This window comes from Chlorocebus sabaeus, chromosome 21 (genome assembly GCF_047675955.1).
Source record: "Chlorocebus sabaeus isolate Y175 chromosome 21, mChlSab1.0.hap1, whole genome shotgun sequence".
Taxonomy (NCBI): domain Eukaryota; kingdom Metazoa; phylum Chordata; class Mammalia; order Primates; family Cercopithecidae; genus Chlorocebus; species Chlorocebus sabaeus.
The window spans coordinates 95,073,315-95,088,137 of record NC_132924.1 but is presented as its reverse complement, the minus strand read 5'-3'; the positions used below and the strand labels follow the sequence as shown (position 1 = coordinate 95,088,137).

The window sequence follows — 14,823 nt, the reverse complement described above, 5'->3', positions numbered from 1 at the left end:
GTTGCTTGGGTTTCCATTAACATAATGGGAACGAGTAAAAGTCACCATTATTCTTAACTAATATTTTATTGCTATAAATGTTTATGTTTTTAACATAATACACCTGAACAATTATAAATTAATTTTGCAATATCACCTTTATGGTTAAGAATGTTTAAAATTAATGAGGACAGAATATAAACCTTAGTACCTTAAACATGATGTAATAAATATTTGGGGCAACACAAAAATTTACTAATCTACAAATAGCAATTTGCATAGTATACCAGTAAAAATAAACCTTTCAACATTGTGCTTTTTGTTCAATATCTACCAGCTACTCATGGTCACACTTTAAGCCATTACCTGAAATTGGAAAGATAGGTGTTGGAGGTGTGGATATTACTCTAGGGGATGTACTGTCCTCTAAGTAAAAGTGTGCAGTCTGGAAGCATTTCCTGGAAATAAAAGAAAACAATTTATACTACTAGTTGCTACGGATAATAAGACAACTTCTGAGCTGCTTAAAATTATGACAGAAATCTCCAGAATTAAAACAAAAGCAGGTATATACCCAGAAGAGGGATTGCTGGATCTACATCCATTTTAACAAATTAAAAGATATTAAATTATAAAATTTATCTCAGTTTACCTGCACCAGATGCAGAAGAGCAAGTAGATATCAGGCATGCTAAAAGCACAGATAGAATTTGAAGTTGTAGCTGGGTTCAAAGTACTGAATGATACTTTGTTAATATAGGAAACCTCAATGCCCCACACATTCTTCCATTGTGGCTATAATACCAAAAAATGTCCTGTCATCTTGGATAGAGCCAGAGAAGAAAAGAAATAATGTCCAAAGCTATTTTCACTCAATATTTAAATGACCATGTCCTTCTGAGCATATACAGCTGCTAGCAAAAAGCAACAAGCTATGTAGAAATGAACCATGTAGAAATTAACTACACAGTGCATAGTACATAGAAATGAACTATGAACTATGTAGAAATGAAACTACACAGTGGTAACATTTTGATGAAAAAAGAAAGTAGTTTTATGCTGTAATAATGCAGGAGTGACAGAACTTAAATGGGAAAACAATGAGCATACGACCAAAAACAGGGGTGATTTTCTTTCCAACAGATGCTAGCTTTGTTGATGAGGGTTTCGAGAATGAATATATTCAGATTCAATGACAATTATGATCTACAATGTCACCTGAATCTATTTTCATTCAGATAATAACAGTAACATCTGGTAAAAACACACCACAAACTATCAAGAAGAGCAAAGAACCAACTACTGCTATAAACTAAGGCCAACCATCTTTAACTGTAAAAAATTGGATAATTAAAACTGCTAATGACACTCTTTGATGTAGGTCATTTAATTTATTTGGAGCAATATTCTTGAGTGGTTAAACTGAAACACTTGAGTTCTGTTTGACTGAAAACGCCAATCTCACTTTCCATCTAAACCTTCAAGCTACAAGGCATTTATCCTAATGAGTTTTAATGTAACATTTGTTACTACATAGTGACACACCTAAGTCTTTATTTTTTCTAGTAAATTACTTCCTTTAGATAAAATTCTTGAATGGCTTCTCACTGCAATTAGAATTACATTCAGTTACATTAGCAAGGGCTTTAAGACCTTTTTAAAACCTGACCTGGCCCCCACCTACTTCAGTAGTTTCCTTTCCTGCAATTCTCTCCCTCACCCACAAGTATCCAGCCCACACTGGTCCTCTCCTTCACCTCTGAAGAAGCCCTGTCAGTAGCATCTCAGGGCCTTGGCTCTTGCCATTCCCCTGGCTTCCTGCCTCTTCCCATCACTTTTGCATTGGCCCAAATGCCGATCCCTCTGACTCCTCCCTTGACCATGACAGCTAAGTGTCAGGGCATCCCACTAAGTCACTATTCTTTGCCCTTTTGTTTGCTCTATGGCACATCACTATTTGAAATACTGTTATTTAAGTTTTTATTTGTTTTCCATGTTTATAATTGGTCTCTTCTCATCAGAAGGTAAGCCTCACAAGGCAAACTACTTTGTCTCAATCATTGCAGTGTTAGTCTTTAGTGCTCGGGAGCATGTGTGTCACGCTGGAGGTAACCCCGAAGCATTTCTCTGATGAATGAACTTCTATAAGTAGGAGTAGTGTAAAATTATATAGTTTACTTATAACCTTAATGTCACAAGCAAATAAACAAAAAACTTAAAGTAATGACGTACACAGCAAAATTGGTCATCTGCTGTGGTAGTGTAAGCCTTTGATAATCACACCTGAGAGAAGATATATTGAGAGAACATAGAAATAGCTTCAAGAGTGAGCAGGTCATATAAGGAAAAGGTGAGTGGATACAGAAACAAGGGTCAAAGGGACCCTCCTAACTAGGTAAATATCCTGGAAAGTGGAGATTACGGCAGACTGATGAGGAATGAGAGACATGCGGGCCACAGAAACTATCCTACAGAAGGCCCACATGAGCAGAATTGAAACCAGATTGTGGCAGAAACTATGGAGAAAGTTTGGCTTATCTGTGCAACTATGAATGGAGCATGTTCTGACATATTGATGTGGAAACGCTGGACTTGATACATGCTTTTAAGATCACGGAATTAAAATCCTTTTGATTTCTCCAAAATATAGTTACACAAGCTGGTGAAATGTTTTGAAAAATATTTCAACGAATCTTAACATTGTAAAATGCCTTTAAAAAGCTAGTGCAATATCACAGCTGATACAAGAATCCCTTCAGCAGCATCTCTAACCTATGGTTAAGAAGGTCCAGTCCGAATACCTTCAGTGAGAAGGAGATCACTCCTTTTGAATCCTCCTTATTTGCTAGATTTTTTGTTTTTTGTTTTTTGTCTTCTACTAACTCAAAACTCATTCCCTTCTAAGTACTCAATGGTACTCAAAGAACAGGTCTTCCTGCTCCACTCTTACAGCTCTAATGGGTTCACATCTATCTTTTACTTTTGCTCATGTATTCTAGTTATATATTTTACAGATATTTAGATTATAATACCCAAGGTTTCTCAATACTTAAACCCTACCTGTCTGTGGTCCTCACCCTGTTAGACTCTTCTTTTGAAGTTTATACTCTAATAATATAACATTGTAGCTAAATAAACCTGCCTTTTATCTCCTAACTCAGTATTTACATACTCTGCTTTAAACATACCTCTCCTTCTAACCAAAGTATCTCACTCACCAATATGCCAGGCAAACACTGTCTTCTTTCAAGACAGGTCAGAGGTATCTTCTCTGTGAAATGGGCTTTCATTTCCTAAGCGGCCTTTAGCACTGCAGCTTCTCCTTTTCCACTGCACCTAACCCAAATTTCTATTCACATAAGCCTATATAAAGACTGTTTTGGCCGGGGATGGTGGCTCACGCCTGTAATTCCAGCACTTTGGGAGGCCGAGGCAGGCGGATCACCTGAGGTCGGGAGTTCAAGACCAGCCTGACCAACATGGAGAAACCCTGTCTCTACGAAAAATACAAAAAATTAGCCAGGCGTGGTGGCGCATGCCTGCAATCCCAGCTTCTCAAGAGGCTGAGGCAGGAGAACCGCCTGAACCAGGGAGGCGGAGGTTGTGGTGAGCTGAGATCGCACCACTGTACTCTAGCCTGGGCAACAACAGCGAAACTCTCTCTCTCAAAAAAAAAAAAAAAAAAAAAAAGACTGTGTTGAAAAATACACTTAATCAATCTAAGAGCAATCTTCATTTCTTGGACATTATTTTACATTATTTAAGTATTTTTCCTTAATTGGTGGTTAGTGTAATTATTTTCTAATATATTTGTTTTGTGCTTATATTTTTATTACATTTTTAAAAGATGGGACCATATCTCTTAATTTTATGTAAAACTGACTCTTAATACTGTGCCAGTAGTAGAATAGGTGTTCAAGATTTGTTGAATGATTAGATGGATTTCTAGTAGCAAGTAAATCCCACCAATCACATGTTGTTCAGCTGCATCCTGGATTCTCTTTACCTACCTTAGCCTCAAATGGGACAACTTGAAATCTCAAAGCATTTTGGAGGGAGATATGAGATATACAGGTAGAGAAGGATAGATGAATGGGTGGCTAGATGGGCAGATGGATCGACAGAGGATGTACCAATAACTATGACTTAATGGGAAGAAGGCAGCATCTCACAGAATATAAAACGGTAAATTAAAACATGTTGGCATTGAGGTTGAATATGTTGCTAATGTTCACTGTACTGTGGGTAAATACCAATTCTACTCTTGTCACAAACAAACAAATCTGTAATCAAATATTTTTTGGTTCTAGGAAATAAGTAGCCCAATAACACTACTTGGCATTAATTTCCCAAAAGGACCTTATAAATAATACCAAAAAGCTTGTAAGTAAAAAAAAATTGATAGTGTAGGCTAAATTATGGATGAAGGTCATTTGCATATTGGTTAGTTATACTTTGTAGTGCAGTTTTATACAGCATGTGACAGTACACTTAAAAGGCAATCTGGTACCAGAAGGCCTCCATTCTGGGTTAGTAGGCATCTTCAGTGACCCACAAATTTGAGTGTAAGATCAAGAGAGAATTCATATTGCTTTTCTCCTCCCTATCCCCAGCCAAAACAATTGTGTTTATGTGAAGTCCTTTTCTATATTGCTTTTGATCATGTGCCATTTGGTTGGGTATACCTTTGGTACTTTTCAGGTTCTAACTCTTAAAAAAGCTTTCAAAAATTTGTCTTCCAAAAAAAAAAAAAACCTTTTGAAAAATCTTCCTTGTTGAAGTCATTTTTGCATCTTAGAAACTTATAGTATGGCTCATGTAAATTATACCATAAAACATCTGGAAAATGATTTCAAGGCATATTATTTAATGTATGACAAGATTCAGTATCTGTAGTCCATCTGTTCGGTATAAGCAGTGAATGTCTTCACGTCTATGTGCTAAGTGTTGATAACTACGTCACCTGCTAATTATCCATCAGGCGTGATGAAGAAAGTGATGACTGTTTTAAACTTGTAGACATAGGTCCTATCAATCAATGGTAATCTGATTATTTAATTTACGCCTTTTCATCACAGTCTTTATAATGAAAACCTAGAAATGTGTATTATTCCATTCCTGGGTCTGGCTACAATCCTTTTTTTTTTTTTTTTGAGACGAACTTTCGCTCTTGTTGCCCAGGCTGGAGTGTAATGGTGTGATCTCCGCTCACCGCAACCTCCGCCTCCCAGGTTCAAGTGATTTTCCTGCCTCAGCCTCCCGAGTAGCTAGGATTAAAGTCATGTGACACCGTTCCCAGCTAAATATATATATATGCACACACACATATATATATATTTTAAAATACATATATATTTACATAAAATCAAGATAATTATATATATTATATATATATTTATATGCATAAATATATATCTCTCATATATATATATATATATCCCAAAGTGCTGGGATTACAGGCGTGAGTCACCCACCGTGCCTGACTGGCTACAATCTTAAAGATGATTCAGTGAACCCACCCAAATGGTAAACAAGAGAAATCAGGTCCTAGGTGGGTAATTGAAATGCCCAAGGCCATATAGCAAATGCTGGGCAGAACTAGGAAAGATAACTAGATTTTCTCACTTTGAATTTGTTCTGTCTTTTGGCTAAAATCTGCTTCCTCTGAAAGTTTATATAAAATATAAGGGGAATATCTCGAGTTAGGTGAACTAGGCAAAATAGAAGATTTATTATATATAAAACTTTAGGATTAATATCTCATTAAAAATAGGTTAGAAACATACTTAAAAATTTTCTTCTAAGAATTTTATAGTTCTTACACTGACATCTATGGTCCCTTATGAGTTCATTTTTGTGTATAGTGTTAGAAAAAGGTTCAACTTGACTTTCTGTATGTGGATATTCAATATTCAATTGTCCTAGCACTATCTGTTGGAAGGACTATTCTTTGCCCATTGAAAAGTCTTAGGATCCTTTTCTAAAATCCATTGATCGTAAACATAAGATTTCTGGGTTCTCAGTTCAATTCCATTGAACTATATGTCTATTCTCATGGCAGTACCAGACTCTCTTGATTCCTGTAGCTTTTCATTAAAGTTTTGTAACTGGGAAGTATGAGTCTTTTAATTTTGTTAAATACTTAGACAAAAATCTAGGAGTAAATCAACGTGGTGCTGGGTTAGGCAATGCCTTCTTAGATATGATACTGAAAGTGCAAGCAGTAAGAGAAAAAATAGATGAATTGGGCTTCATCACAATTAACAATTTTTCTACTTTAAAAAAGATACCATCATGAAAGTGAGAAGATAACTCATGGAATGGGAGAAAACAATTGCAAATCAGATATCTGATAAGATCTAGACTTGTATCTAGAATATATAAAAAAACACAACTCGGGTTCTCCTCTTTCAGCTTTGGAGGCCCCCTCCCTCTGTCTCTGTACGGGGAGCTTCTTCCTTCTGCCTTCTCCCATCTTTCTTGCCTATTAAACTGTCTGCTCCTTAAAACAAAACAAACAAACAAAACCACAACTCAACAACAGAAAGACAAATAACCCAATTAAAAAATAGGCAGCAAAGAATTTGAACACATATTTATCCAAAAAAGATATACAACTGTCCAACAAGCACACAAAAAAACACAACATCATTACGGAAATAATAGAACACTTTAAAAACCGTTGAATCATACACTTTAAAGAGGTGAGTTTGACGATATTTTAATATTACCTAATTAAGCTGTTTAAAAAAGTTTAAATATATAAACTTGGAAAAATTCATAAGGACTACATTACTATTAGCACTGTTATTGGTATGACATTAGATTTTTAAACCTTTTCTCAGGCTGTAGCTTTTACAAAGGTCTAAAATGTTTATATATTGGCTAGTGAAATCATATTATTTACAAATTAGCTTCACTGGAATTTGAATAATTCACATAAACCTTGAAGAATGAACAAAAACTATCATCTTGTGATTCAGCACATAATACCCCTAGTATATTGTGTTACCAAAATTTATATATTTTAGTGAATTAACTTCAAACAGATGTTAGTACGTCAGATACCTAACATTACTTAACATTTCAAAATAGTTAAGATTGACAGTTTTTATCAGAACATTTAATAGATATAAAACATACACATAAAACCATCAAAGTGATTTTTTTTTTTTTTTTTTTTTTTTTTTTTTTAAGACAGTGTCTTACTTTGTTGCCCAGGCTGGAGTGCAGTGGCATAATCATAGCTCACTGTACCCTTGACCCCTAGGCTCAAGTGATCCTCCAACCTCAGTCTCCTGGGAAGCTAGGAGTATGGTATGCCCTACCATGCCCAGCTAAATTGTTTATTTTTATTTTTATTTTGTAGAGATGGAGGTCTCACTATGTTGCCTGGACTGGCCTCAAACTCATGGCCTCAAGTGATCTACTTACTTCACCTTTGCAAATTGCTGGGATTACAGGTGTGAGCCACTGTGCCTGGCCAAAATACTCATATATATTTTACACTATTACACTCTGCATTCAAGGTACCTAAAGTGCTATTTGTGAAGAAAAAAGAAATATCTTAGTGAAGGTCAAATTAATATATTTTTGACTGGTGATTTTATCTTTTCCCCATATAATACAGACAAAATGACCCATTATTAATAGAAGATAGAAACCTCTCCAGATTTTAATTTTCCATGAACTATCAAATTGTATTAAATAAGATACTGATTTCCAAATTTTCAGAAAATATACTTGAAATATTAAATAACAGAGATTAAGAAACTAATTTCGATCTTATAAATATTCTGACATCTTTATTGGAACTTTATACTAGCACTATTTACTATGAAGCAGAATTAGTCATATTCTCCATCTTATTTTCAATTTTTAACACAGACTCCCATTAATTAAAAAAGTAGTTTGGTAGGGAAAATCAGACTAGATAGAAACCTGTAATCTGAATACACATATCAATGTGGTAAAAAATTTGGTCAACAAGTTCAGTGGGGAATGGGGAGAAAAGCAATATTTATTTTTGTTGAACACACATTTATGGATTATGTGTTAAGTTCAAAGCACTCTGCTAAGCATGAAATATTTAGCCAAAAAAAAAAAAAAAACCCTTTGGCAATTATTGGAATCACTAGGATACAGACTAAAGAAACCAGGTTTGTTTGTTTCTTCTTATGAACAAAATAGACTCCTGAGCTACGTGGGGTAACAAAAGCATGATCTGTTCTCCATAGTGTGCAGTCTACTCTGTTCTAGTAAAGGAAGTCAGATATGAAATACAGTTGATTGTGAAGACGTTCTACCCTAGCCAACCCATGTCCAACTACACACAACTATTAATACATGCTCCAGGCCTCACTGTGTCCAAAACATCCAATAGCTTTTACTCAATAGACAGCTCATCTCTACTTCCCGATCTTTGCACCTGCTGTGTCCCTGCCTGGGATGCCCTTTTTCTTTCCTTTCTGACTTCCACAGAGCTTGAGTCCTATATTTTAGTTTACACTTACCCTGATCATTCTGGCCTACCATGCTTCTTTGTTCTCTGACTACTTTTAGCCCTAGATTTCAACTGCTATGCATACACTTTTGTGTAATATTTTATACGTGTTTGGGTTTTTTTTTTTTTTTTTTGAGACGGAGTCTCGCTCTGTTGCCCAGGCTGGAGTGCAGTGGCGCGATCTCGGCTCACTGCAAGCTCCGCCTCCCGGGTTCACGCCATTCTCCTGCCTCAGCCTCCCAAGTAGCTGGGACTACAGGCACCCATCACCACACCCGGCTAATTTTTTTGTTTTTTTGGTTTTTTTAGTAGAGACGGGGTTTCACTGTGTTAGCCAGGATTGTCTCGATCTCCTGACCTCGTGATCTGCATGCCTCAGCCTCCCAAAGTGCTGGGATTACAGGCGTGAGCCACTGCACCCGGCCTATTTTATACATTTTTATGACAAATTATTTCCCCTCAATAAGCACAGATTTCTTCAAATCACTGACTCTTTTTTCATTCATTTGTTCATTTTTGATATTTCCTGATAGTTAACGCAGTACTAGGTATGTGGGAAACAATCAATAAAAATGGTAAATATTTCAGAATAAACCACAAGAATATATTTTGAGAGAACACAGGAAGAATGCTGATAAAGTTATAGAAAGATGTTGCTAAACAAAAAAAATTATTATGTATCTTCTGAACAAAATTCTCTTTTAAAATAAAAATATGCTATACTTTATAAAAGTACTATGTTATGCCCTTTCTTGGTTTACACATATGATTCCTTATATCATCATAAAGTCTTTGTTTTCTAACAGATACAGCTATACTGAGCTATGTTCCTAATAAATACACTAATTTGCTGTGTCTTCTGCTTTCCACAGGATGGAAAGCTTATGATTGGTACAATTATTCTTGTCCTTTAAAGGACTTAAGACAGCGAAGCTATATTTCACCCCGAAAGCAAATTACAAAGAATCTTAAATGTCTGTGCATCTTAAGATAGTCATTAACTGTATTCTCTAATTATATTTATAGTTTAATTGCTTGATTTTACTTTTATGCACAGGTTATCATTTTTATCAGTATGTACAGTTAAAATGCATCTTGTACAAACTCTTCTGTCATTGAAAAACAATTTAGTTACTACATAAAAAATGTTTTCTTAATTTTTGGAATTATAACAACTAATGAGAAGCTTAGACTTTTGTTAAATGCTATGATGATGTCCATTAATTAGATTAACATGAAAGTACAACTGTCAAAATACTGTGTTAAATAGTAACAGGTAGAAGTTCCTCCATTTTACCTTTAATTGATGTATGAAGAACAATCAACTCTTTCATTATTGTGCTTTTGGAGTCACAAATTTACCTTGAATAAATTAACGGCAGCTTTCAAGGAAAATAAATTTTGAATATGCTTTGAGGACCTTTCAGATGAAATATGGGCAAAATCTGAGCTTTATGAATTAAATTTTTCAAAACAAATACTCAACTTACCTCCAGTAGATGAGAATACCCACAAGAACCACTAGACAGATAAAAGTCAGGGCTGACACGATCACAAGGGGTATAACTGCCTTCTTCTCGGATTCCAGCCCCTCAGCTAGACCAATACGAGACTCATGGCTACTATTACTGGCCTCTGTAGTCGGAGAAAATTGAGAGAATTGATATTTAAGGTAAAGGAAAAGTCACAGCATTTTTCAACTGATTAATTGCAACCTTCATTGCTGTTACTTACCTTTAAAATTTTGACTCTTTGATGCAAAGAATATCTACAATTATAAGCCAATTTAATTAAAACAAAGTTTAAAACGTAAGGCAGGCTATTAGACATGAAGAACTACAACATCCCAGCAGAGACTGGCCCCCAGATAGGGGTGCCTTGGCAACAGGCAACCATAATACTGCCTTGAAAAGCCTTGCTAAATAAGAAAAATCAAAGTAGTGAAATTTAAAAAACACTACTGGTTTAAAATAGAATGGTTAGGAAAAACAGCGCTACTTACTGAATCACCATATATATTAATTTTCTAAAATAAATTTAAATAGGATTATTTTTAACCCTCCATTAGGTAAATAGTTAGAAGCAATTAATAATTTCATGAAGAAAAAAATCTTGGGATAACTCTTCTTATATTAGGATAACCTTTCAACCCAGCAATCTATTTCGATTTTAAATATAGTTTGGTTTTAAATGTTATTTTGAGTGCTCTTCTTATCCATTGTTGTATTCTACAAAAAAAATAAAAATGCAATTTCAGGTGAATTGGAGGATTATGTAGATCTAAGAAATTCTTCTGAAATAATGCAAGTGTAAATAATTAAAAGTCTGAATTTGGTCCTTGAGTTAATTTTAAAAAATGACACATGATTATTTTTGGGACCAGTCAGGTACATTATTGCACTAGCACTTTGAAAATCACTTTAACTAGAGATTATCTTCCAAGTTGTTAAAAAAAGAGTTTCAGAACTGTGAGTGTTTGTGGCCAGTAACAATCCTTCCTCTTTGTTTGAGGTGTGTTCAGTGGGAAACCAAGATGATTGAGCATGAGAACGGTTTCTAACGTGACAGCATGCTGACAGTGCTACAAAAAGCCCTTATCTTATGATAAGGGCTCAAACCACATTTGAGTTTCCCGTCAAAATCTACATGCCTTCTTAGGCACTTGGCACTTTTGATGCTTAAGTAATAAGAGAGAGAGAAACTTCATTTCACTTTAAGTATTTAAGAAAATTGAGACTAATCTAAGTGCACATATATAGCATTAAATACATATCTAATTGGAGAGAACTTAAGATTTAAAATAATAGCTTTCTTCCATTGACCAAGGATGGTAGCAGAAAGGGCCAGGAATTTAATCCACTAATAAAGGAAATGTATCATGCTGGACGCGGTGGCCCACCCCTGTAATCCCAGCACTTTAGGAGGCTGAGACAGGCGGATCACTTGAGGTCAGGAGTTCAAGACCAGTGTGGCCAACATGGTGAAACCCCATCTCTATTAAAAAAAAAAGAAAAAATACAAAAATTAGCCAGGTGTGATGGCACGTGCTTGTAGCCCCAGCTACTTGGGAAACTGAGGCAGGAGAATTGCTTGAATCCGGGAGGCGGAGGTTCCAGTGAGCTGAGATCACGCCACTGCACTACAGCCTGGGCAACAGAGTGAGACTCTTTCTCAGAATAAATACATAAACAAACAAACAAACAAATAAATGTAATGTATCACAGGAATATAAATGGCACACACATTTCCCAAGATGTTTGTTCTTATAACTACAAATGCATTTACTAGAAAAAATGGAATCCAAAGGTGTGATTGAAAATCATAAAACTGTATAAAAAGTAAAAATGTTCTAAGCCTACTAAGCCCTGAATTGTAGCTAATATTCTCGTGAGAAAAGCCCAAGCCTCCATTTTAAAAAATGTTAATCCTAAGCTCTGGCCATTATTTTGTGGAGACTCATCTAGAATCATCTAGTCACCTAAATAACCTGATGGTGAATGCAATGAGCATTTCCTTATAAAATTTAGAAAAATATCTTATTTTATGCACGGTTGTCTTCACACTTTTTTATGCACTTTTGTCTATTTTAACTATTGTTAACCTAGGTGGAAAGTAAGTGTGTCAGTAATAAATGAAAACATTCACTTAGCAAAGTCCTTGGTACCTCATATAGTATAAATGGTGGTTAATATTATTATCTATATCAGTTTTTCTTGACGTGTGATCCCCAGAATAGCAGCATCAACATCGCCATAACTTAGAAATGCAAATTTTGGGCTTCACTCAAACCACACCAAATCTTCTGAAGCAGAAACTCTGTGTGTAAGGGTCAGCAATTTGTGTTTTGACAAGTCCTCCAGTTGATTTTGATCTATGTTAAAATTTGAGAACCAGTGATGTAGATTAATGCATGCACGAAGTAAGCTTATATAATTATGCAGGTCTTCAATGGCCACAAATTTTCAAAGCAACATGTATATGGGTGTATATATATATAATATTACATATTTCATTTATATATGTATAGCATACATATATATGATATGTCCAATCATATATGCAATATATATGTAAGATATATAGTGCATTATAGATGTAAATACACCATATACACATATTTATATACAGGCACTGTATACACACATGCACACACATGTACTCTTGTGTATAAACTTTTCTCAAAAGTGCTCTGGGATATTTGATCTTAAATCCTTTAATTAAGGAGTCAGAATGATCACTCTATGGCATGAAACCTAGCTTTTACACAAGATGGGATATCATACGAAAGCACAATCAGCTGGTGGCTTTGTGTTTTATAATGAAGAACTAATTGTACTGATTTTGTTTTTATTTGAGACTAAAATATCTGTTTTTGTATGGCTCAGTAATATATAGGAGTTACCTAAATTAAAAGATTTAATTTATAGGTAATTAAGAAATAAAAAACTAAGATTAACATTTTAAAATATGTTTTGAGAATAAGATAGTATAATTTGGGTGTTACAATTTAAGCATGACATTTATTTAATTGGTCCCCAACATGAAAGCATAGTCTTTAAGACAGAGACACCAATAACACATTTCCAGGCTCAGTTTTGTATTTACTCATGTGACCTGGATCAAATAATCTAGTATCTTTGGGTCTCAGTGTACTCATTTATAAATTGTGGATACTAACATTTGCTTTATCTATAGTATTTTGAAGAACATATCCTGTAAATTGTTCTGCATTCTAGAAATACACCATAAAATTTTAAGTTTCAGAGCTAGTCTGCATGCATTTGATGAAAGGATATATTCAATTATTGGATAAGACAGACTACATATGATTTTATAGATACAGTTTTAAAAATAGGCCAGAATTTTCCCCTAATCTTGTTTGATCTTATTTACTTCACTAATTACGTTACTTGATAATGTTGGATGTCATATTCATATTGTTTTATCCTAATTAGTGGGAGAACATACTCTTGATAATTAAATAAATCTAATTAGTGCACTGAAGAGAAACTCGTTAAGCTTTAGTCAATAATTTTAGGTTTAGCATCTCATTATATATATCTTTCTATAATAGTATAGTCTAGCAAGAACATATCAATGTCACTACCTGGTAAAATAGATAGACGGATTCCTGATATTTTCTTTTAGCATAAATCTAATGAAAATTAAAATGCAACTACTATAATTGAGAACAGATAACAGTTCATATATATGACAGCACTAATGACTATAGTGACCTATGGATTCATTATTCATTCTCACATATCAGCATTTAAGTGTTTAAAATGCAATGTTAAATAGGTATCAATTCATAATACAGAAAAACTTCTCTATCAAAATGTACAAACTTTTAATTGCTGCTGCACTGAAGAAAAAAATATACAACTAATTCAAAAGATGAAATAGCAAAGAGGAAAAATATCCTAATGAGACTGATGTCTATGTTCTGCATTACAAATATTCATTTTTATACAATGAGTGCATTTCGTTACATTAGCCTATCGTTTAACTTAATGTTAAGATTTAAATAGTTTCATTATTAAATTTCAAAATACCTTCACATTTAATAAAAGCAAATTATAAAATTCTTATGACCAATTCAATGAAAGTATTAATTTTCTATACTTAATAGAATTGAACTTCCCTCTTCTTTCCATTGGCATTTAAAGCAGACATCTGTATTATATACACTGCACATAATCTGCTCTAAGAAACATCTGGTCAGTAACCTAATTTGCATAAAATATATTCACAAATGAAATTCATTTCTACAGAAAAATGTTTCGTGTTTTACATCTTGCCATACAATACCTATATATACTGTACATATTAATGCCCTTTATTTAACTTAAAAAGGTGTGTAACAAACAGCAGGCATAAAGTAAAATGTATTTTGATGGTTTACACTGCCCTCTTTAGGCAACGTTAAGATAAAGAAAGAAAAAAAATTAAAAATTTTTTAACTTCATCATTAACTCTCAAAACTTAGTAATAAAACATTTTTTAAAAAAATAAAGCTCCCAGGCCTGGCGCAGTGGCTCACGCCTGTAATCCCAGCACTTTGGGAGGCCGAGGCGGGCGGATCACGAGGTCAGGAGATCGAGACCATCCTGGCTAACATGGTGAAAACCCCGTCTCTACTAAAAATATAAAAAAATTAGCCGGGCCTGGTGGCAGGCACCTGTAGTCCCAGCTACTCGGGAGGCTGAGGCAGGAGAATGGCGTGAATCCGGGAGGTGTCACTAGACACAGCTTGCAGTAAGCCGAGATCGCGCCACTGTACTCCAGCCCGGGCAACAGAGTGAGACTCTGTCTCAAAGAAAATAAATAAATAAATAAAT

The 14,823-nt window shown here is 34.6% G+C and overlaps 1 protein-coding gene across 4 annotated transcripts in view; it reads right to left on the bottom strand.

Annotated features, from left to right (window-relative positions):
- The window catches only part of PTPRZ1 (protein tyrosine phosphatase receptor type Z1), a 191,542-nt gene that overhangs the window by 33,278 nt on the left and 143,441 nt on the right, over nt 1-14,823 (bottom strand). For all 4 annotated transcript variants that reach the window (XM_007982731.3, XM_007982732.3, XM_007982733.3 and 1 more), the window contains exons 13-14: nt 9,973-10,117; nt 346-437 (exon numbers count right to left, since the gene is read on the bottom strand). In XM_007982731.3, coding sequence (XP_007980922.3) covers nt 346-437; nt 9,973-10,117 — 237 coding nt within the window. The remainder of the gene's footprint in view (nt 1-345; nt 438-9,972; nt 10,118-14,823) is intronic.